Genomic DNA, 22,328 nt, shown 5'->3' with positions numbered 1-22,328 from the left:
CCATAGACCCAATAATACAGTTAGGTCCATATATATTTGGACAGAGACAACATTTTTCTAATTTTGTTATAGACATTTCCACAATGAATTTTAAACAAAACAATTCAGATGCCGTTGAAGTTCAGACTTTCAGCTTTCGTTTGAAAGGGACCAAAAGTAATTGGACAGATTCAATAATTTTAAATGAAATGTTCATTTTTAATACTTGGTTGAAAACCCTTTGTTGGCAATGACTGCTTGAAGTCTTAAACTCATGGACATCACCAGACGCTGTGTTTCCTCCTTTTTGATGCTCTGCCAGGCCTTCACTGCGGTGGTTTTCAGTTGCTGTTTGTTTGTGGGCCTTTCTGTCTGAAGTTTAGTCTTTAACAAGTGAAATGCTGCTCAATTGGGTTGAGATCAGGTGACTGACTTGGCCATTCAAGAATATTCCACTTCTTTGCTTTAATTAACTCCTGGGTTGCTTTGGCTTTATGTTTTGGGTCATTGTCCATCTGTAGTATGAAACGACGACCAATCAGTTTGGCTGCATTTGGCTGGATCTGAGCACACAGTATGTCTCTGAATACCTCAGAATTCATTCGGCTGCTTCCGTCCTGTGTCACATCATCAATAAACACTAGTGACCCAGTGCCACTGGCAGCCATGCATGCCCAAGCCATCACACTGCCTCCACCATGTTTTACAGATGATGTGGTATGCTTTGGATCATGAGCTGTACCACGCCTTCGCCATACTTTTCTCTTTCCATCATTCTGGTAGAGGTTGATCTTTGTTTCATCTGTCCAAAGAATGTTATTCCAGAACTGTGCTGGCTTTTTTAGATGTTTTTTAGCAAAGTCCAGTCTAGCCTTTTTATTCTTGATGCTTATGAGTGGCTTGCACCGTGCAGTGAACCCTCTGTATTTACTTTCATGCAGTCTTCTCTTTATGGTAGATTTGGATATTGATACGCCGACCTCCTGGAGAGTGTTGGTCACTTGGTTGGCTGTTGTGAAGGGGTTTCTCTTCACCATGGAGATTATTCTGCGATCATCCACCACTGTTGTCTTCCATGGGCGCCCAGGTCTTTTTGCATTGTTGAGTTCACCAGTGCTTTCTTTCTTTCTCAGGATGTACCAAACTGTAGATTTTGCCACTCCTAATATTGTAGCAATTTTTCGGATGGGTTTTTTCTGTTTTCGCAGCTTAAGGATGGCTTGCTTCACCTGCATGGAGAGCTCCTTTGACCGCATGTTTACTTCACAGCAAAACCTTCCAAATGCAAGCACCACACCTCAAATCAACTCCAGGCCTTTTATCTGCTTAATTGAGAGTGACATAACGAAGGGATTGCCCACACCTGTCCATGAAATAGCCTTGGAGTCAATTGTCCAATTACTTTTGGTCCCTTTAAAAACAGGGTGGCACATGTTAAGTAGCTGAAACTCCTTAACCCTTCATCCAATTTTAATGTGGATACCCTCAAATGAAAGCTGAAAGTCTGAACTTCAACTGCATCTGAATTGTTTTGTTTAAAATTAATTGTGGTAATGTCCATAACCAAAATTAGAAAAATGTTGTCTCTGTCCAAATATATATGGACCTAACTGTATATATATAGACTGTATATATGTTTTTTAGAATATTTGAGCCGATGGATCCATGATATGTCCATTTTGCAAGCCTGCGAGAAAAAAATGCCGTACGGAAGCCAAACGGATGCCAAACGGATGACACACGGATAAATCTGTGCGTAAAAATCGCATCCTCGCATTGAATACGGAACAGTGTTTTGGGACAATTACTGCGTATTATGGCCATAAAAAAACGGACCGTATTTTCATACGTCTAGTGTGATGCCGGCCTTAGACGTAGCCTAAAGTCCTGGAAAATAGTGAAAAGGCTGTATATGCAGAACGCATTGGCAGAAAAAGGACCGAATGACAGTCAGTGGAGTGGTTAGAGAGGTGAGTGATTGAGTGAGTATTTGTTGTTGTTTTTTTACATCTTCTATAACTATGAGTCAAACATAAGTTAGATGTTCGTAACTTGAGTACAGCCTGTATTTGGTTTCTTTCAGAGTGAAGTTTTATTATGATGGTTAATAAAATATGATTTTGAAATAAAACATTCCTTAACATCTAGATGTGGTAATGTCTTTTCCCCTATGTGAGATATTTGATGGTTAAGAAAACATAACTTCTGGGTAAAAACTTTCCCACATTCTGAACATAAATATGTTTTTTCCCCTGAGTGGCTACTCTGATGCCCAACAAGACTCGACTTCTGTGCAAAACATTTTCCACATTCTGAACATGAATATGGCTTTTCCCCTGTGTGAATTCTCTGATGTCCAACAAGACTTGATTTCTGTGTAAAACATTTCCCACATTCTGAACATGAATATGGCTTTTCCCCCGAGTGGCTACTCTGATGTACAACAAGACTTGATTTCTGTGTAAAACATTTCCCACATTCTGAACATGAATATGGCTTTTCTCCTGTGTGGCTACTCTGATGTCCAACAAGACTTGATTTCTGTGTAAAACATTTCCCACATTCTGAACATGAATATGGCTTTTCACCTGTGTGAATTCTCTGATGGAGAACTAAATATGATTTCTGTTTAAAAAATTTCCCACATTCTGAACATGAATATGGCTTTTCTCCAGTGTGAATTTTCTGATGTGTGAGAAGATGTGTTTTCTCTTTAAAACATTTCCCACATTCTGAACATGAAAAAGGCTTCTCCCCTGAGTGAGTTCTCTGGTGTCTAGCAAGATGTGATTTCTGGTTAAAATATTTCCCACAATCTGAACATGAAAATCGCATATTCCCTGTGTGAATTCTCTGGTGTACAACTAAATATGATTTCTGATTAAAACATTTACCACATTCTAAACATAAATAAGGCTTCTCTCCTGTGTGAATTCTCTGGTGTGTAAGAAGATGTGATTTCTCTGAAAAACATTTACCACATTCCAAACATGAATATGACTTCTCTCCTGTGTGAATTCTCTGATGTCTAATGAGCTTTGATTTATCGGAAAAACATTTCCCACATTCTGAACATGAAAATGGCTTCTCTCCTGTGTGAGTTCTCTGGTGTCTAGCAAGACGCGATTTCTGGCTAAAATATTTACCACATTCTGAACAAGAATATAACTTCCTTGTGTGAATTATCTGGTGTGCCATAAGATATGATTCATCTCCAAAACATTCCCCACATTCTGAACATGAATATGACTTCTCACCGGTGTGAATTTGCTTATGTTTAATGAGATCTGATTTATGGTTAAAGTATTTCCCAAACTCTGAATGCGAAAATATTTTGTCCTCTGTGTGACTTATTGGATGTGTAATCAAAGATGTTTTATGGGAAAAACATTTTGTATATTCTGTAGATGAACATGGCATGTTTGTAGTAAGAGCATTTTGATTTTCAAATCCAATTTTTTTACTTTCATCTTTCTTAATAGTCTGCAATGAATCAAAAGATAGGGCATGTTTAAAAGGAACAAATGATAAACCATCAGTTGTATCTTGTATGAGATCAATGCCATCTAATTTAGTAATTGAAGATATCAGTTGTTCCTTTGATCTCCACATACAGTCATCTGCCAAGAGTAAAAACAAGTATTACTTTTTAATGAAAACTTTAAAATTATACTTTTACAACATTGGTATATTAAATGTAAGTTATGTAGCAAAAACACTTTCTCATCTCCAAAAAATAAACCACCGCACAGGTCTATCATCGGTCCATAGAAAATGGCTTCCATAAACCAGTTGTGCAAAATCCACGCTCCTAAAGCCAAATGACCTCTTCTCAAAACTTCACTTCAGAATGTAGCTGCTTTCTCATAAAATTAAAGATAAGTAAGGATTTGAAACTTGTTATCTTGTGTGTACTACCTGTGATTAGTTGTATTCCACACCACTAATATTTCTATTGGTCATTTAGTATTACTGATGATTGGTTTATAAATTCTGCATTGGCTGCTTTTTAATATTCTGCTGTACATTTTAATATGCTTCTAGAAACAAAACTAGAACACATCCCAAATAAATCAGCGTAAGTTTGTATCACACATTGTGTGTCTCACATCTTGTTCTCTAGTGAGTTGCATCTATTTAGAAATCATCCGGCAGATAGGGAGAATTTGTAACTTCTCTGCAATTACTGTATTTTTAGAACTATTAGACACACATTTTTCCCCCAAAAAAATTGGGGGAAAATGGGGATGCGTCTTATAGTGGGAATATACCATAGTTACAATTAGGGAGGTGGCAGCAGGAGTTGGGCGATTCTTCTTGTGGTACAACGCTGCAGGGCGATGATCTCACTCCAATTCCGATGCGACATGCTCGGCGGTGTGGGAGGCTTCGGTGACATTTTGTGAAAGCCCGAAGCACAGGCACTTCCATTGCCTCGATGCTGTGGCCTCCGGGAAAATGGCTGCCAGAGGTGGCGCATGCACAGATTGAGATCTCGGCAATAAGATCTCATCTCCTGAGATCTCAATCTGCGCATGCCCCGCCTCCGGGAAAATGGCTGCCAAATGCGTCTCCTCCGGCGGCCATTTTCCGAAAGGCCACAGCATCGAGGCAATGGAAAAGCACGGGCTCCGGGCTTTCACAAAATGTCGCCAAAGCCCCCCGCACCACCGCCGAGCCTGCTGAATTGGAATGGGATTTCATGGAGGCCACTGCATCGCAGCAATTGATGTGCCGGGGCTCTGGGCTTTTACAAAATGTTGGCGGAGCCCCTGCACCACCGAGCACCGCTGAACCTGCTGCACCAGTCAGGGTCATATCATCGCCGGATCAGCAAACACTCCCTGTGACTCCACTCCACCAGCGCTGCTGATCGCCCCAGGGTAAGCTGAATTCAGGACTGTAAGGCGGACCCCCATTTGACGCATTCATTTTTTTCCCCCATTTTCCTTCTGAAAATTTGGCGTGTGTCTTATGGTCCAGTGCGTCTTATAGTCTGAAGAGAACGATAATTAGTTTTCCATCTTCTTTCTTTTTCATTTTTTTTTAAATACTTTATTTTGCACTATGTCAGGACAAAACAATCTCATGTAACAAAAAAAAACAAGATAATAAACAATATATACTTTTAACTACCTTGTCCAAAGGAAAAAAAACATCTAAAGTGTTTCCTCTCTCTTGTCTACAAACCATCCACCTTATAAAATACAGGACCTTTACTTTTAAATCAGATTTTTTCATAATCCCTAACTCCATATACATATGCAGTTAGTGATTACTATTTACCTGGGTAGTCATCTTTAGGAATCTCCTCTTTACACCGCTCATCACTCCTCACATATGTCTCTGTAGTATTAATATGGGTCAGATCTTTACCCTGAAAGAAATACTGTAAAAGTCACAGACAGATGGAGAAGTCACATCTAGGATCAGCTCTAATCCTGCCATCTCCAACATTCTCATTACACAAGTATAAAACATATAATACTTGTGGATAAAACAAGACTGAGCACAAGACCTTCACAGCCATCTACACATCATAGGGGAGATCTCATGACACCTTCTCTCCATCTACCTGATCATCCTGAGGAACATCAGTATTTTCTAGTTTACAGTCCTGAGGAAGAAGAGGATGGGGACATCTCTCTGGTGTTGTCCTCTTACTGGATAGAACTGGAGGAAACACATACATGAACTGAATTCATTCTTTACATACAGATAATTATATGCCATGTGTATTTATTTCTGTTTAATACCTGGAGATGTGAGGGGCTGGGGAACATCCATCATGACGTTCTTGTACAGGTCTTTGTGTTCTTCTAAATACTCCCACTCCTCCATTGAGAAATAGACGGTGACATCCTGACACCTTATCGGAACCTGACACATACAATGAAACCGTTATCTCTCGATCGCTTCATAGTTTTACTGTATAATGTACCAGCACTCCCAGCAGTGTCACCTCTCCGGTTAGCAGCTCAATCATCTTGTAGGTGAGTTCTAGGATTTTCTGGTCATTGATGTCCTCATGCATCAAGGGGTGAGAAGGAGGCCCTGTGATTTGGCTCAGGGTCCTTCCCCGTACCTCGGACACAGGGGCCTGACAGCGCTCACTAGAGGTCTTCTTCACTACTGTGTAATCCTGGTTATGGAGAAATACATTAATAAATCTCACTACAGACATTTCCAGAGTCCTCACCTCCCCAGTTCTGTCCGTTATTCCCATAGATAAGAATGATGTAATGTGACGTCATCAGAATCTCTCACCTCTCCAGTAAGCCGGAAGAGGATCTCTAGGGTGAGATGTAATATCCTCTCTGCCATCTTGTCCCTGTCCCTATCCATCCTTGATGGGTCACTCACGCTCTTATATTGAAGATCTCCAGTGAGAGGATCTGATACTGCAGGGATCTGAATGGGGAGAAGATGACGATGTAACATCATAAAGATCCCATGTAAGAATTCTCTACAGCTGTTACTGGCTTCACATGATTACTACATACTTTTATTTACATACAGAGATTTATCACATATTAGGTCCAATCCAACACAAAAAAATATAGAATAAATTTAAAAGAAAAATCTGAAACTTTACAAAATATTTTACAAAAATATGAGTTATAAAGTGCAGGGAACATACACTGAGATCGGGACAGTAGAACTGGGAACGTCAGTAACAGATAATGATAGAACAATAATATTTTTTGATAGTTACAACATGGCGGCGATAATGATTACTATACAGTCATTTCAAAAAGTTTTGACAATGATGCAAATATTGATTTGTGCAAACTTTGGTGCTTCTGCTTTATAGTGGCAATTTGTGTTAACTCTTATGAAGAGTGATCCGATGAATTGCAAAAATAGTGCAAAGTCATTCATGCCATGAAAATTAAAGAAGTTGTCCTCTACTTGGACCACTACCAGTCATAAACCAAGCTTGGCCTCGATAAAATAAAAAAGCTTATACTCACCTCCCATTGCCAGCGTTGTTCCCGCTGTGTCGGTACTTGCTCTCCCAGGCCTTTTGTGCAGTTGTTGTGAAATGTGACCCCCGGTGCCAAGTCAGCGCTGGTGTCACTGTCCCAGCCTTCAAACGAATTGAACATGAAGAGGAAGTCCGGGGTGCAGCTGATCTCTGACTTCCTCTTCTTGTTCAATTTATCTGACGGCGAGAACAGTGATGCTAATTGGGCGCCAGGGACACATGTCACAACAACCACACGAGAGCTAGTTCCAACTCCGCGGGAAATGTACCCGCACAAGAAGGGAGTATAAGCTTTTTTATTTTATCAGGACTAAGCGTGGGGTATGAGAAGGCATTGTCCTAGTAGTGAACAACAACTTTAAAGACATTTTCCGCTACTAGGACAATCCCTTCTCTCTCTTTTTGCCCTCTTTAAAATAAAAATGTTGCATAGTTTGGTCACAGAAGAAACTTGTGAGAGTAGATTATATGGGGTAATTCAAGATTATCTACATAGAACATGAAGTACATGCATCGGCTTCTTAATACAGCATAACAGGAAGTCTGAAGGACCTTTTTACCAGAGAAAAAGTGAAACCAAAGTACAACAAGTATATGCATTACATTTAACTAAGCATATTACAGTAACAACATCGCCATCTACTGTCAGAAAAGTGTAAACTCCTCCTGCACACAAATAAGTCTGTATCTGTTGCATATCTGCCAACAAAAGACACACCTATACTCAATTCCCATGCCAGCACTGTTCGAGTGGTATCAGCATTCACTCTCCCGGGGGCTCATATGAGGTTATTATTTATAAGTAATCAAGAGGAGAGCGGCTAGCCGCAGTTTTCACTTCCTCTTGATTACCTATATGTCCGAAGGGGTTGCATAAACTTGATGTATTAGCAGAAGCATAAATAGGGGCTTGGTTCAAGTGTTATTGTCTAAAGATGATTTATGGGAAGGTAATCACTACAGACATACCCAATATTAATAATCAGAAGTGGGATAAGACAAGTATGATCTACTATCAGCTTATTAGTGGCGGAAGATCAGTTAATCCACATAAGGAATGAAAATACAGCAAAGGAAATGCGTGAAGCATTGAGAAAGCTACATGAAAGATGCAGCTTAAATCACAAGCTATTCCTGCTAAGAAAACTTTTCAAGATGAGATTAAGTGCAAGGAAAGACATGCAGGAGCATATAAACTCCATGATGGAAAAGGTAACACAGCTGAGATCAGTCAGTGAAGATATTAAGGAAAGCCATATGGTAGCAATATTATTATTCAGTTTACCAGATTCATACACTGCTCTCATAAATGCACTAGAGACAAGACCTGCAGAAGACATTACACTAGAGTTTGTAAAGACCAGACTTATACATGAATATCATAAAAGGAAAGAGCAAACAAACAATTCTACTGAAAGGGATAATGAAAATGCTCTTAAAGCGACAGACAAGAAGCCCCATAATACAGAGACAAGAGAATCTTTCAGATGTAAGAAAAAAGGACATTTAAAGAAAGACTGTACTATATGGAAAGCAGAACAGAAATTACACCAAAAGGAGAATAAACAAAGTAAAAAGCACAATTTCTAACCCACATGCAGATCACTGGAATAGTACATTTAAAGTAACTGATAAAGAGTCATTGTCAGGCTGGTTTATTGACTCAGGAGCAACAAGTCACATGACTAGTGATAAAAGCTACTTTAATGAACTTGGTGAAAATAAGGAAGCAATCTATCTTGCAGGTGGGAGTAAAATAACCGCAGAAGGTTTTGAACAAGGAATGCTAATCTGTCCTGATACATTTGGGTATAATTCAAAATTACTAGTAAAGGATTTGTTATATGTTCCAGGACTAGAAGGAGGATTGTTTTCCGTAAAGCGTCTGACAATCAAAGGATTTACTGTAAAATTCAAAGATGATAATTGTACAATCCTAGCGGGAGATAAGGTAATAATTAATGTCAAAGAAGGTGAACAATTACATCATCTACACGCGTTAAAGGAACAGATGAAGTTATGTACACATGATCACAAGAAGTGTATTCACATGTGGCTTAAGGTACCGTCACACTAAACGATATCGCTAGCGATCCGTGACGTTGCAGCGTCCTGGATAGCGATATCGTTGAGTTTGACACGCAGCAGCGATCAGGATACTGCTGTGATATCGTTGGTCGTTGGTTAAAGTTCAGAACTTTATTTGGTCGTCAGTTCGGCGTGTATCGTCATGTTTGACACCAAAAGCAACGATGCCAGCGATGTTTTACAATGGTAACCAGGGTAAACATCGGGTTACTAAAGCAGGGCCGCGCTTAGTAACCCGATGTTTACCTTGGTTACCAGCGTAAAAGTAAAAAAAAAAAAAACACTACATACTTACCTTCCGCTGTCTGTCGCCCCGGCGTTCTGCTTCTCTGCACTGTGTAAGCACAGCGGCCGGAAAGCAGAGCGGTGACGTCACCGCTGTGCCCTGCTTTCCGGCTGGCACTTACACAGTGCAGAGAAGCCCAGCGCCGGGGGACAGACAGCGGAATGTAAGTATGTAGTGTTTGTTTTTTTTACATTTTACACTGGTAACCAGGGTAAACATCGGGTTACTAAGCGCGGCCCTGCGCTTAGTAACCCGATGTTTACCCTGGTTACCCGGGGACCTCGGCATCGTTTGTCGCTGGAGAGCGGTCTGTGTGACAGCTCTCCAGCGACCAAACAGCGACGCTGCAGCGATCGGAATCGTTGTCTGTATCGCTGCAGCGTCGTTAAGTGTGACGGTACCTTTAGACTTCTAGGATACAGACATCCTGAGAGTATAATTGTGTTACAAAAGAAGAATTTGACAAAAGACCTATTGATATCTGATTGCTCAATTACCATAAAATGTGAATGTTGTATAAAATCTAAAGCTACAAGAGTTTATATACCTAAAGAGAGTGAGACAAAAAGCACAAGACCACTTGACTTGGTACACACTGATGTATGTGGACCCATGAAAATGACCACATCAGGAGGTAATAGATATATGGAGACCTTCATAGATGATGACTCAAGATACACAGTCATGTACTTAATAAAGAACAAAAGTGATGTTTTGGAAAACGTAGAAGACTATGTGATAAAGTCAAATAACCAATTTCAGAGGAAACCAATCATCATCAGAAGTGATAATGGAGGTGAATTTGCAGGACACAAAATAGAAAACTACTTAACACAGAATGGAATAGAGCATCAAAAGACTGATCCATACACACCTGAACAGAACGGGGTAGCAGAAAGGAAAAACAGACCTCTGACTGAAATTATAAGATGTAGGCTAACAGACTCTAAACTACAGTGCCTTGCAAAAGTATTCGGCCCCCTGGAACTTTTCAATCTTTTCCCGCATATCATGCTTTAAACATAAAGATACCAAATGTAAATTTTTGGTGAAGAATCAACAACAAGTGGAACACAATTGTGAAGTTGAACAAAATGTATTGGTTATTTTACATTTTTGTGGAAATTCAAAAACTGAAAAGTGGGGCGTGCAATATTATTTGGCCCCTTTAACTTAATACTTTGTTGCACCACCTTTTGCTGCGATTACAGCTGCAAGTCGCTTGGGGTATGTCTCTATCAGTTTTGTACATCGAGAGATTGAAATTCTTGCCCGTTCTTCCTTGGCAAACAGCTCGAGCTCAGTGAGGTTTGATGGAGATCGTTTGTGAACAGCAGTTTTCAGCTCTTTCCACATATTCTCAATTGGATTGAGGTCTGGACTTTGACTTGGCCATTCTAACACCTGGATACATTTATTTGTGAACCATTCCATTGTAGATTTTGCTTTATGTTTGGGATCATTGTCTTGTTGGAAGACAAATCTCCGTCCCAGTCTCAGGTCTTTTGCAGACTCCAACAGGTTTTCTTCAAGAATGGTCCTGTATTTGCCTCCATCTATCTTCCTATCAATTTTAACCATCTTCCCTGTCCCTGCTGAAGAAAAGCAGGCCCAAACCATGATGCTGCACCACCATGTTTGACAGTGGGGATTGTGTGTTCAGGGTGATGAGCTGTGTTGCCTTTACGCCAAACATATCGTTTGGCATTGTTGCCAAAAAGTTTGATTTTGTTTTTTTCTGACCAGAGCACCTTCTTCCACATGTTTGGTGTGTCTCCCAGGTGGCTTGTTGCAAACTTTAAATGACACTTTTTATGGATATCTTGGAGAAATGGCTTTCTTCTTGCCGCCCTTCCATAAAGGCCAGATTTGTGCAGTGTACGACTGATTGTTGTCCTATGGACAGACTGTCCCACCTCAGTTGTAGATCTCAGCAGTTCATCCAGAGTGATCAATGGCCTCTTGGCTGCATCTCTGATCAGTCTTCTCCTTGTTTGAGATGAAAGTTTAGACGGACGGATGGGTTTTGGTAGATTTTCAGTGGTATGATACTCCTTCCATTTCAATATGATCGCTTGCACAGTGCTCCTTGGGAAGTTTAAAGTTTTGGAAACCATTTTGTATCCAAATCCGACTTTAAACTTCTCCACAACAGTATCACGGACCTGCCTGTTGTGTTCCTTGGTCTTCATGATGCTCTCTGTGCTTCAAACAGAACCCTGAGACTATCACAGAGCAGGTGCATTTATACGGAGACTTGATTACACACAGGTGGATTATATTTATCATCATTAGGCATTTAGGACAACAATGGATCATTCAGAGATCCACAATGAACTTCTGGAGTGAGTTTGCTGCACTGAAAGTAAAGGGGCCGAAACTTTTCAGTTTTTGAATTTCCACAAAAACTTTAAATAAGGAACACATTTTGTTCAACTTCACAATTGTGTTCCACTTGTTGTTGATTCTTCAACAAAAATTTACATTTGGTATCTTTATGTTTGAAGCGTGATATGTGGGAAAAGGATGAAAAGTTCCAGGGGGCCGAATACTTTCGCAAGGCACTGTAACTGTTACTATAAGGTGAGCATTAGGGCTAGCGCACACACAGGTTTTTCTGTCAGTGGAGAAGCGCTGCGGTTTTGGCAGCATTTTTCTACCGAGTTTTCACTATATCTGCATTAGTTTTTTTAATTGCTAGTGAAAACGATGCAGCTTTTTTATATAAATAGTGATAAATGCTGCGTTTATTGCAGCGATCAAAAAGTAGTGCAAGCAGTGATTTATTCACTCTGTGAGTGTTTAAAGAAACACTGCATGTGTTTAACCCCATTGAAATCAATGGGGGTCATTTTTCTGAACGATGATCACTCAAAATAGCGCTGTGTGTGTATTAGCCCTTAATAAGAAAAGCATTAAACTATTAATATAAATTTACTCACACTTTAAACACACTCACCAATATTGTAGCACACCGATTCCCTTGATGCCTGTGTAGAGACTATTATTTGTTCAAGAGTGAACATGTCCAGGCATGTCAGGACATGAAAGCTCTGAAGCTCTGTCTTAAGGCCCCGTCTCACATAGCGATTTACCAACGATCACGACCAGCGATACGACCTGGCCGTGATCGTTGGCAAGTCGTTGTGTGGTCGCTGGGGAGCTGTCACACAGACAGCTCTCTCCAGCGACCAACGATCAGGGGAACGACTTCGGCATCGTTGAAACTGTCTTCAACGATGCCGAAGTCCCCCTGCAGCACCCGGGTAACCAGGGTAAACATCGGGTTACTAAGCGCAGGGCCGCGCTTAGTAACCCGATGTTTACCCTGGTTACCAAAAAAAACAAACAGTACTCGCCTTTCGGTGTCCGTCAGGTCCCTTGCCGTCTGCTTCCTGCTCTGACTGAGTGCCGCCGTACAGTGAGAGCAGAGCGCAGCGGTGACGTCACTGCTGTGCTCTCACTTCTCACTGTACGGCGGCAGTCAGTCAGAGCAGGAAGCGGACGGCAAGGGACCTGACGGACATCAGATGGTGAGTATGTACGGTTTGTTTTTTTTTACATTTACGCTGGTAACCAGGGTAAACATCGGGTTACTAAGCGTGGCCCTGCGCTTAGTAACCCGATGTTTACCCTGGTTACCAGTGAAGACATCGCTGGATCGGTGTCACACACACCGATTCAGCGATGTCAGCGGGACCTCAACGACCAAAAAAAGGTCCAGGCCATTCCGACACGACCAGCGATCTCACAGCAGGGGCCTGATCGCTGGTACGTGTCACACATAGCGAGATCGCTACTGAGTTCGCTGTTGCGTCACAAAACTTGTGACTCAGCAGCGATCTCGCTAGCGATCTCGCTATGTGTGACGGGGCCTTTAGGCCGAAGTCACACTAGAGCGTAATACAAACGAGTGCTATGCGATAAAAAAATCACATAGCACTCGGACCCCATACAATGCTGCATAAAGGTTGATTATGGCTCCATAAGATGCTCCATATAAAATGTGCCCCAAATAATGCTGCATAAAGGTTGATTATGGCACCATAAGATGCTCCATAGAAACATTTGCCCCATATGCTGCTGCTGCGATAAAAAAAAAAAAAATGACATACTCACCTCTTGTCCTGAGAAGGCAGGGACACCGGCACTTGCGAAATTCATTTGTCCCCGTTCCACCTCCGTGCGCCGCTCTGTCTTCCGTGTCTCTGCAGTGACTGTTTAGGCAGAGGGCGTACACTAAACACGTCATTGCGCCCCCTGACCTGAACGTCACAGCCAGAGGATGCGGAAGAAGGAGCGGCGCGCGGCGGTGGAATGGAGACAGGTGATTATTGCATGGCTCACCCACCCCATTATGCTCACCCTCCCGGCACGGTCCCTTCTCCGACACGATGGTCTCTCCGGCGCCGGCAGCTTGTCCCTGGTTCAGCAGTCACTGGTACCGCTCCTTAAAGTAATGAATATGCGCTTCACCCCTATGGGAGTGGAGTCGCGTCCATATTCATTACTTTAATGAGTGGTTCCACGTGACCGCTGAACACAGGAAGAGCTGCGGGCGCCGGAGAAGCAGCCACCGCGCCAGGAGCAGGTGAGTATGATGGACAGCTGCCGCTCCCCCTCCCCCACTGACACCCTGGAACAATGACTCGAGTATAAGCCGAGAGGGGCACGTGCAGCCTAAAAAATGGGCTGAAAATCTCAGCTTATACTTGAGCATATATGGTAAATGTCTACACATATTATAGGTATATATATATATGTCATTGACACACATATGTTAGGGCTAGCGGAACACACCAAATAATAAGTAAGGAATAAGGTGCGTTCGCAGCTGTAAAACCTATGTGTTTAATTATTTCATTAAAATACTTTATTTTAATGTGTGTGTGTATTTTTAACCCTTTCATACTATAGGATTAGTAATGGATAGGTGTCTTATTGGCACCTCTGCATTATTAACCAGGCTTAAGGTCACCTTACAATAGCAAGGTGACATTAACCCCTGATTACCCATATGCCAATGCTACAATTTTACATACACACTACTAACATTATTAGTGAGGGACATATAAAGATTTAAAGGATATGCAATGGTTTACTGTATGTAAACCATGACTTATATCCTGACGGGTTCTGCAAAGATTTTTCAGATGCTGACAATTGAATTATCGGCTATTCTGCTATCTAGCTCTGTATGAAATATAAAGATATACTGTATATATGTGTGTCTTACTGACATATATATATATATATGTATGTATATATATATATATTTATATCTAGACTGTATATATGTTTTAAAGAATATTTAAGGCCATGGATCCATTATATGTCCATTTTGCAAGCCGGCGAGAAAATCTCGCCATATGGATGCCATACAAATGTCACACGGATGCTTTTTTGAGAAAAAAAAAAAATCGCATCCTCGCATTGCATACGGATGATATACGGATCACTGTTCAGGAACATTTCTGCGTATCTCGGCCGTAAAAAACTGACCATATTTTTATACGTTAGGTGTGACGCCTGCCTAACTTCCTGACTCTGCGGTGGGCAGATAGTTAACATGATTGACAGAGCGGCTGGCCTGTCTTCTGCTCTGCATTCACCATCTATTCCTGTTCATTCTAAGTTTGAGCCCTAACAAAGCTTTCTCCTCTGTCCTCTCCTGCTTCTAAGCTGTAACATAATAAAATAAAGAAGTAATATCTAAAAATCATGGATTATTTGGTAAATATAGACCCCAAACTTTTAGACCACAGGCTGAACAGATCTGAATTTTAAGATTTTCGAATTGACACTGTAATAGTTTTATTTTTTTAAATATGATTCAATCGCGATCCCAACTTGAATTTTGGTACAGATGTGTCTAGGAGCATAGCAGGTACATGTGCATTTTTTTTAATTTTTAAAGATTAAACTTTTTTTTGGAAATGCGTTTTAAAATTTTTTAAATTTGGCGTTTGCATGAGTAAAATATTAACAAAGACACTCTTGTGACATATCTGGTGAAAACCTGTACAGTGCTGAGTAGAATGGTGTTTATTTTGTTTCTCTATCTTTTTTCTAGTCTGAGTTATGAGGAGAAATGTAAAGGCAGGCAACACAGAAATTTGCACTTTTTCTGAACTTTGAAAATCAATTAAAAAATATATATACTGTACACTGCTCAAAAAATAAAGGGAACACTTAAACAACAGAATAATATAACTCTAAGTAAATCGAACTTCTGTGAAATCAAACTGTTCACTTGGGAAGCAACACTGTTTGACAATCAATTTCATATGCTGTTCTGCAAATGGGGTAGACAACAGATGGAAAATATTGGCAATTATAAGACACACTCAAAGAGGTGGTTCTGCAGGTGGGGACCAGAGACCACATCTCAGTACCAATGCTTTTTGAATGATGTTTTGGTCACTTTTGAATGTTGGTTGTGCTTTCACACTCGTGGTAGCATGAAACGGACTCTACAACCCACACAAGTGGCTCAGGTTGTGCAGCTCATCCAGGATGGCACATCAATGCGAGCTGTGGCAAGAAGGTTTGCTGTGTCTGTCAGCGTAGTGTCCAGAGGCTGGAGGCTCTACAAGGAGACAGACCAGTACACCAGGAGACATGGAAGGGGCCATAGGAGGGTAACAACCCAGCAGCAGGACCGCTGCCTCAGCCTTTGTGCAAGGAGGAACAGGAGGAGCACTGCCAGAGCCCTGCAAAATGACCTCCAGCAGGCCACAAATGTGCATGTGTCTGCAGAAACCGACTCCAAGAGGATGGTCTGAGTGCCCGACATCCACAGATTGGGGTTGTGCTCACAGCCCAACACAATGCAGGACGCTTGGCATTTGCCACAGAACACCAGGATTGGCAAATTCGCCACTGGCACCCTGTGCTCTTCACAGATGAAAGCAGGTTCACACTGAGCACATGTGACAGACGTGACCGGTTTAGCAGTAGGTCAGTAATGGTGTGGGGTGGCATTTCTTTGGAGGACCGCACAGCCCTCCATGTGCTCGCCAGAGGTAGCCTGACTGCGATTAGGTACAGAGATGAGATTCTCAGACCCCTTGTGAGACCATATGCTGGTGCGGTTGGCCCTGGGTTCCTCCTAATGCAGGACAATGCCAGACCTCATGTGGCTGGAGTGTATCAGCAGTTCCTGAAAGATGAAGGCATTGAAGCTATGGACTGGCCCGCCTGTTCCCCAGACCTGAATCCGATTGAGCACATCTGGGACATCATGTCTCGCACCACCCACCAGCGTCACGTTGCACCACAAAATGTCCAGGAGTTGGCGGATGCTGTAGTCCAGGTCTGGGAGGAGATTCCTCAGGAGGCCATTGGCCGCCTCATCAGAAGCATGCCCAGGCATTGTAGGGAGATCATACAGGCACGTGGAGGCCACACACAATACTGAGTATCATTTTCTTGTCTTGAAGCATTTTCACTGAAGTTGGATCAGCCTGTAACTTCATTTTCCACTTTGATTTTGAGCATTATTCCAACTCTAGACCTCCGTGGGATATTAATTGTGATTTACGATGATCATTTTTAGGTTTTATTGTTCTCAACACATTCCACTATGTAATGAAGAAAGATTTACAACTGGAATATTTCATTCAGTGATCTCTAGGATGTGGGATTTTAGTGTACCCTTTATTTTTTTTGAACAGTGTATATCTAGATTTTTTTTTTCTTCACAATTTGCATTCTCTGACACACTATTACTAAATAAAAGCTCAAAAAAATTAAAAATATAGAGTTAAAAATCATTAGTTCACTTGACATGGAATGACCCTAATGAACTCCCTCATAGTCCTCCATATAACATAATGCACTGCCACTTAGTCCTCCATAAAGTATAACGAAATCTCTCATAGTCCTCCATATAGTATAATGTACTCCCCCATAGCCCTCTATATAGTATAATGCACTCTACATAGTCCTCCATATAGTATAATGCGCCCCATAGTCTTCCATACAGTATAATGCACCCCCATAGTCCTCCATATAGTATTCTGGTCACAATGCTCACCTCTCCTCCTTGTTGCTCCGGTCTCTGTAGCAAGTATTCTTCTGAAGCACCACACATATCAGTATAACGGACGCCATGTAGTGACATCATCACACCCGCTGTGTGAAGACATCAGACGCCGAGGGAGAATGATGGAGGAAGAAGTGTCAGCTGATGCTCCCTCTTTCATCATTGCTTTCAACTGTATCGGCATCCAGGAGGCCAATACAGTTGAACTTCCAATGACAGGCAGAGAAGGGGCCCAATGCTGGCACCGGGCCCCCACAGCTCATGGACATGATAGCGCCTGTGTGGCCTGTGGCTAAGCAGGGAGATAGTGTCTCCCTGCTGCGTGGCACAGTTAACAGTATCAGTGGACAGCGCCTACCAATAGAGTTAAAAGTAGCGTAGCTGTGGATGGGCCTTTGACCGTGTGTATTTGGTGGGCTTTTTACTATAGTATTTGTCAAAATCAGGAATGGAACAATCCAGGGGAAAAGTATAATAGAAACATGTCACCACTTCTGTATTTATCACCCACTCCTGGTTATGGCTTATAAATACTGAGGCAAGATACTGACCAAATACTGAATGTGTGAACGTGGCCTAAAAGAGCAAAAACACTGAAGCAGCAAACTGTGATAGACAAAATTTTGTTAGGCTCAAAACTTTTGGCCACAACTGTACAGTTACAGGGAGATATCAAGAGGGAAATAACCCAAGATACACTGATATAGAGACACAGACAGGAACACGTTCTGTCTCCTGGAATATGACCGCAGCACTGAGGGGGTTATTATTATTATTATTTATTTATATAGCACCATTAATTCCATGGTGCTGTACATGAGAAGGGGTTACATCAAAATACAAATATCACTTACAGTAAGCTAACTAACAATGGTATTCTCAGCCATCAGCTAAAATCAGACTTAATTCCCTTACCAAACCATTTGAGATTCACAATGGCACAAGACAAGGTTGTCCCCTCTTGTCGTTGTTATTCATAATGGTGATGGAGCCCCTAATCAAGGCTATTAATTTGAGCAAGGACATAGAGGGAGTGAACATACAAGGAATATCCCATAAAACCATGGCCTTCGCTGATGATTTATTAATTACTTTGACCTGCCCCCATAGAGGTATACCGGCCCTTATGCGGATCCTGGAGAGATATGGCTCTCTTTCTAATTTCAAAATAAACTTAACCAAATCCGAAGCATTAGGAATAAATATACCTGCTTGCACTATAAACGGCTTCAAATCACAATTTCCCTTCCACTGGCCTGGCAACTATATAAAGTATCTTGGTATTAAGATTAGCCCATCCAATAAGGACTTATTTAACTTAAATTACAAACCACTCCTTACCCTAATAGGAAACCCTACAAAGAAGTGGAGGGCCCCATATCTTTCTTGGATGGGCAGAAAAAACCTAATTAAAAGCATTCTCTTACCTAAAGTAATTTATCTATATCAAATGCTGCCTATAGAGCTGTCCAAGGCATTCCTGACCCGAGTCAATTGCTCTCTCTTTAACTACATATGGAATAAGCATCGTTCAAGGCTTAACTCCAACACGCTATTTTTAACCAGGAGAAATGGTATGGGAGCCCCCAATATCCATTTCTACTATTCAGCCGCTATACTTTCAAGGACGGTTGATTGGGTCAGGATGACTAGAGAGAAACCCTGGCTCACTATAGAAGAGCAGATGTCTCCGATTCAGTTGCCATCTATTATCCTATCTCCCGTTACACCACTCAAAACTACCTTTCCACGCCTCCTTACTCGGGCAGCGGTCAGGTGCCAGAAATCTGTGGCACCCTACTTGTCTCCCTCTCCGTCCCCATTAACTAGGGTGTCAGACATTATAGCCTTCAAACTAGCAAAACCTGCTTTAGCTGATAAGTCACCCCTGCTGGATCAGTTATCTAAGGAGGGGACCGTTATTTCCTTTCAAGATATGAAGGAGCTCCCCACTATGTCTAATTACACCTTCATCCACTATGAATCTCTCAGGAAGACATTGGCAAGTCACGATTAGTGGAGACTTAAGGTGGCCATTAACCACCTTTGAAACTTTGCGGTCTCAAACAAGAGTACCGAAAAAGGAGCTTTCCGTCCTCTATAATATGCTACTCATAAAAGATATTCCCCTGAAAAGAGCTTTTCTGCCGAAATGGGAAAAAAAATTGGGCCACTCTTTCACTAATTCTCAAATTAACCTAATTTCCAAATCTACATACGGCCCTTCACAATCTGCGAGAGCTCAAGAAGATAGTTACAAAATAATAACCCACTGGTACACAACTCCTGTCATGCTGCATAAGTGGTTCCCTACGACACCTGATATATGCCGGAGATGTGAAAAAGACAGAGGTTCATACCTTCATATTTGGTGGTCCTGTCACATTATAGAAAAATTTTGGAAAATCGTATCTCAAACTTTAGATCAAGTGATACCTTTTCCTATTAAACTAACACCGGAACATGTGTTCCTAAATCTTCCGACGGTCCCAAATAACCATCTTATATCTAGATTGGCCTCCTTCATTCTGACAGCTGGTAAACTTCTAGTGCCCAGTTTATGGCGCACTTCTAATATTTCAAGTGAAAATCAGCTATTCCTTAAGATTGACCAACTGTGTTATACTGAAGAACTAGCAGAGCTTTCCACACACAATTTTTCCTCCTTTACACGTGTCTGGAACTCCTGGGTAACGTTTGGGAACTCGGTAAAATTTATATCCTTATGTGTGCCGGATTCGACACCTTGATTTCGGACCTATTCCATCTCCCCTCCCCCTTTCCATGACACCGACCTTCAGTTCCATTTACCCCTTTATGTGTTCTTTGTTTCTAGTTGGTTTCATAACTATCTATTGTCAACTTTTTGATCTTCAGAGCTTCAGTTAACCAACTTTATTTGGTTTATTTGTTAATAGAAATAAAAAAATCTTTCATTTTCTGTATTAATGATGTTTTGAGAGAGGCAATTATTTCTTATTTCTAGCATTTTAGGTACTTTACTAGATGTAATTTATTCCTTTAAGACTTGAATGGCTTTTAAAAAAATGAAATTTTTATGCCTCTTCTGTTTTTCGAGTTAACCCTAATTGATTCTTTGTTTGCTGATGTCAACCATCTTATGATTCTCAATAAATAAAACATTGAAAACAAAACTAACAATGACAGACTGATACAGAGGGAAGAGGACCCTGCCCTTGCGGGCTTACATTCTCTGGATTATGGGGATGGAGACAGTAGGTCGAGGGTTACAGTAGCTTCAGGTTTCTTTTGAAGGATCCAAATGTGGTGGATAACCGGATGTGTTGGGGCACAGAATACCAGAGGATGGGGGATTTTCGGGAGAAGTCTTGGAGGCGATTGGGTGAGGAGCAAATAAGTGTGGAGGAGAGGAGGAGGTCTTGGGAGGACCGGAGATTACGTGAGGGAAGATATTGAGAGATTAGTTTGGAAATAGGAGGAGAAAGATTATGGATGGCTTTGTTGGTCAGTGTTAGTACTTTAAACTGGATACGCTGGGAAATTGGGAGCCAGTGAAGGGATTTCCAAGGAGGGGAAGCAGGAGTGTAGTGAGGAGAGAGGTAGTTTAATCGGGCAGCAGAGTTAAGGACGGACTGGAGGGGTGCGAGAGTGTTAGAAGGTAGGCCACAGAGGAGGATGTTGCAGTAGTCGAGGCGGGAGATGATTACAGCATGCACAAGAATTTTGGTAGAGTGTGGGTTGAGGAAAGGGCGGATTCTGGAGATGTTTTTGAGCTGGAGGTGACAGGTGGCGAGAACTTGAATGTGCGGTTTGAAGGACAGGGCAGAGTCAAGGGTTACTCCAAGGCAGCAGATTTTGGGGACATGAGAAAGTGTGATTTCATTTATTTTGATAGATAGATCAGGTAGGGAAGATATGCGAGATGGAGGAAAGATAATTAGTTCACATTTGTCCACATTGAGCTTGAAGAAGCAAGAGGAGGAGGATATGGCTGATAGACACCCTGGGATTCTGGAGAGCAGAGAGGTGACATCTGGGCCGGACCTTATAAGTTGTCCGAGGCCAAGGGTATGGATTGAGAAAAGAAGGGGTCCTAGGACAGAGCTTTGAGGGACTCCAACAGAGAGAGGGTGAGATGAGGAGGTAGTGTGGGAGTAGAAAACACTAAATGTGTGGTTGGTAAGGTATGAGGAGATCCAAGATAGGGCAAGGTCTTTGACCCCAAAGGAAGAGAGGATCTGTAGTAGGAGGCAGTGGTCAACTGTGTCGAAGGCAGAGGACAGGTCTAGAAGGAGGAGTAGTTCCTGTACATATACACATGGCAGAGCTGGGGGCAGGGGGCACGATCTCCGGGAATGGAGGGGTTACTGCCCCCGCCCAGTAATAGGAAATCTCCAGCACCTACCTCCACCTGCAGAGCCGAACACCACATATATGGCTGCTCTGTGAGCACAGGACCTGTGATGAGGTCACAGGAGGGGAGGAGTCAGGGGTCACATGATCAGGGGCCTCAGTGTATGCAGGACTCTGCTGTGCTGGTTGTCATGGTGCTGGATGAGGGGAAGTTTATGTGTGGGGTCAGGAGGGGTTTATACCGTGGATGTAGCAGAGCCGTGTGTGTACGAGGTGTATGGAGCAGAGCTGTGTGTGTACGAGGTGTACGGAGCGGAGCCGTGTGTGTGCGAGGTGTACAGAGCAGAGCCGTGTGTGTACAAGGTGTACGGAGCGGAGCCGCGTGTGTTTGAGGTGTACGGAGAGGAGCCCTGTGTGTACGGAGCGGAGCCATGTGTGTACAAGGTGTACGGAGCAGAGCCGTGTGTGTACGAGGTGTACGGAGCGGAGCCGTGTGTGTATGGAGCGGAGCCGTGTGTGTACGAGGTGTACGGAGCGGAGCCGTGTGTGTACAAGGTGTACGGAGCAGAGCCGTGTGTGTACGAGGTGTACGGAGTGGAACCGCG

The 22,328-nt window shown here is 42.2% G+C and overlaps 1 protein-coding gene across 1 annotated transcript; it reads right to left on the bottom strand.

The window, feature by feature from the left end:
- Positions 1–1,542: 1,542 nt before the first annotated feature.
- On the bottom strand, positions 1,543–21,810 carry LOC143767465 (uncharacterized). Its single transcript, XM_077255822.1, has 7 exons — positions 21,776–21,810; positions 6,247–6,390; positions 5,942–6,121; positions 5,736–5,859; positions 5,555–5,652; positions 5,266–5,356; positions 1,543–3,599 (listed from the first exon to the last, which is right to left on the bottom strand). Exons 1-7 carry the CDS (start codon positions 21,800–21,802, stop codon positions 2,059–2,061), a joined length of 2,205 nt encoding a protein of 734 aa, XP_077111937.1. The 5' UTR covers positions 21,803–21,810; the 3' UTR covers positions 1,543–2,058.
- Between the last annotated feature and the right edge of the window lie 518 nt (positions 21,811–22,328).

Source organism: Ranitomeya variabilis, chromosome 4 (genome assembly GCF_051348905.1).
Source record: "Ranitomeya variabilis isolate aRanVar5 chromosome 4, aRanVar5.hap1, whole genome shotgun sequence".
In the NCBI taxonomy this organism is placed as follows: Eukaryota; Metazoa; Chordata; class Amphibia; order Anura; family Dendrobatidae; genus Ranitomeya; species Ranitomeya variabilis.
The sequence above is the reverse complement of the archived record's forward strand: the minus strand, read 5'-3'. Positions and strand labels throughout refer to the sequence as shown.

Bases quoted from the DNA above. Each gene is read 5' to 3' on its own strand.
- LOC143767465 (XM_077255822.1), bottom strand. From the start codon at position 21,802: ATGTGGTGTTCGGCTCTGCAGGTGGAG. The intron at 6,122-6,246 runs GTGAGAGATTCT...CTCCATAACCAG, and splicing joins TCTTCCGGCTTACTGGAGAG to GATTACACAGTAGTGAAGAA. The intron at 5,860-5,941 runs GTGACACTGCTG...TGTATGTGTCAG, and splicing joins TTGAGCTGCTAACCGGAGAG to GTTCCGATAAGGTGTCAGGA.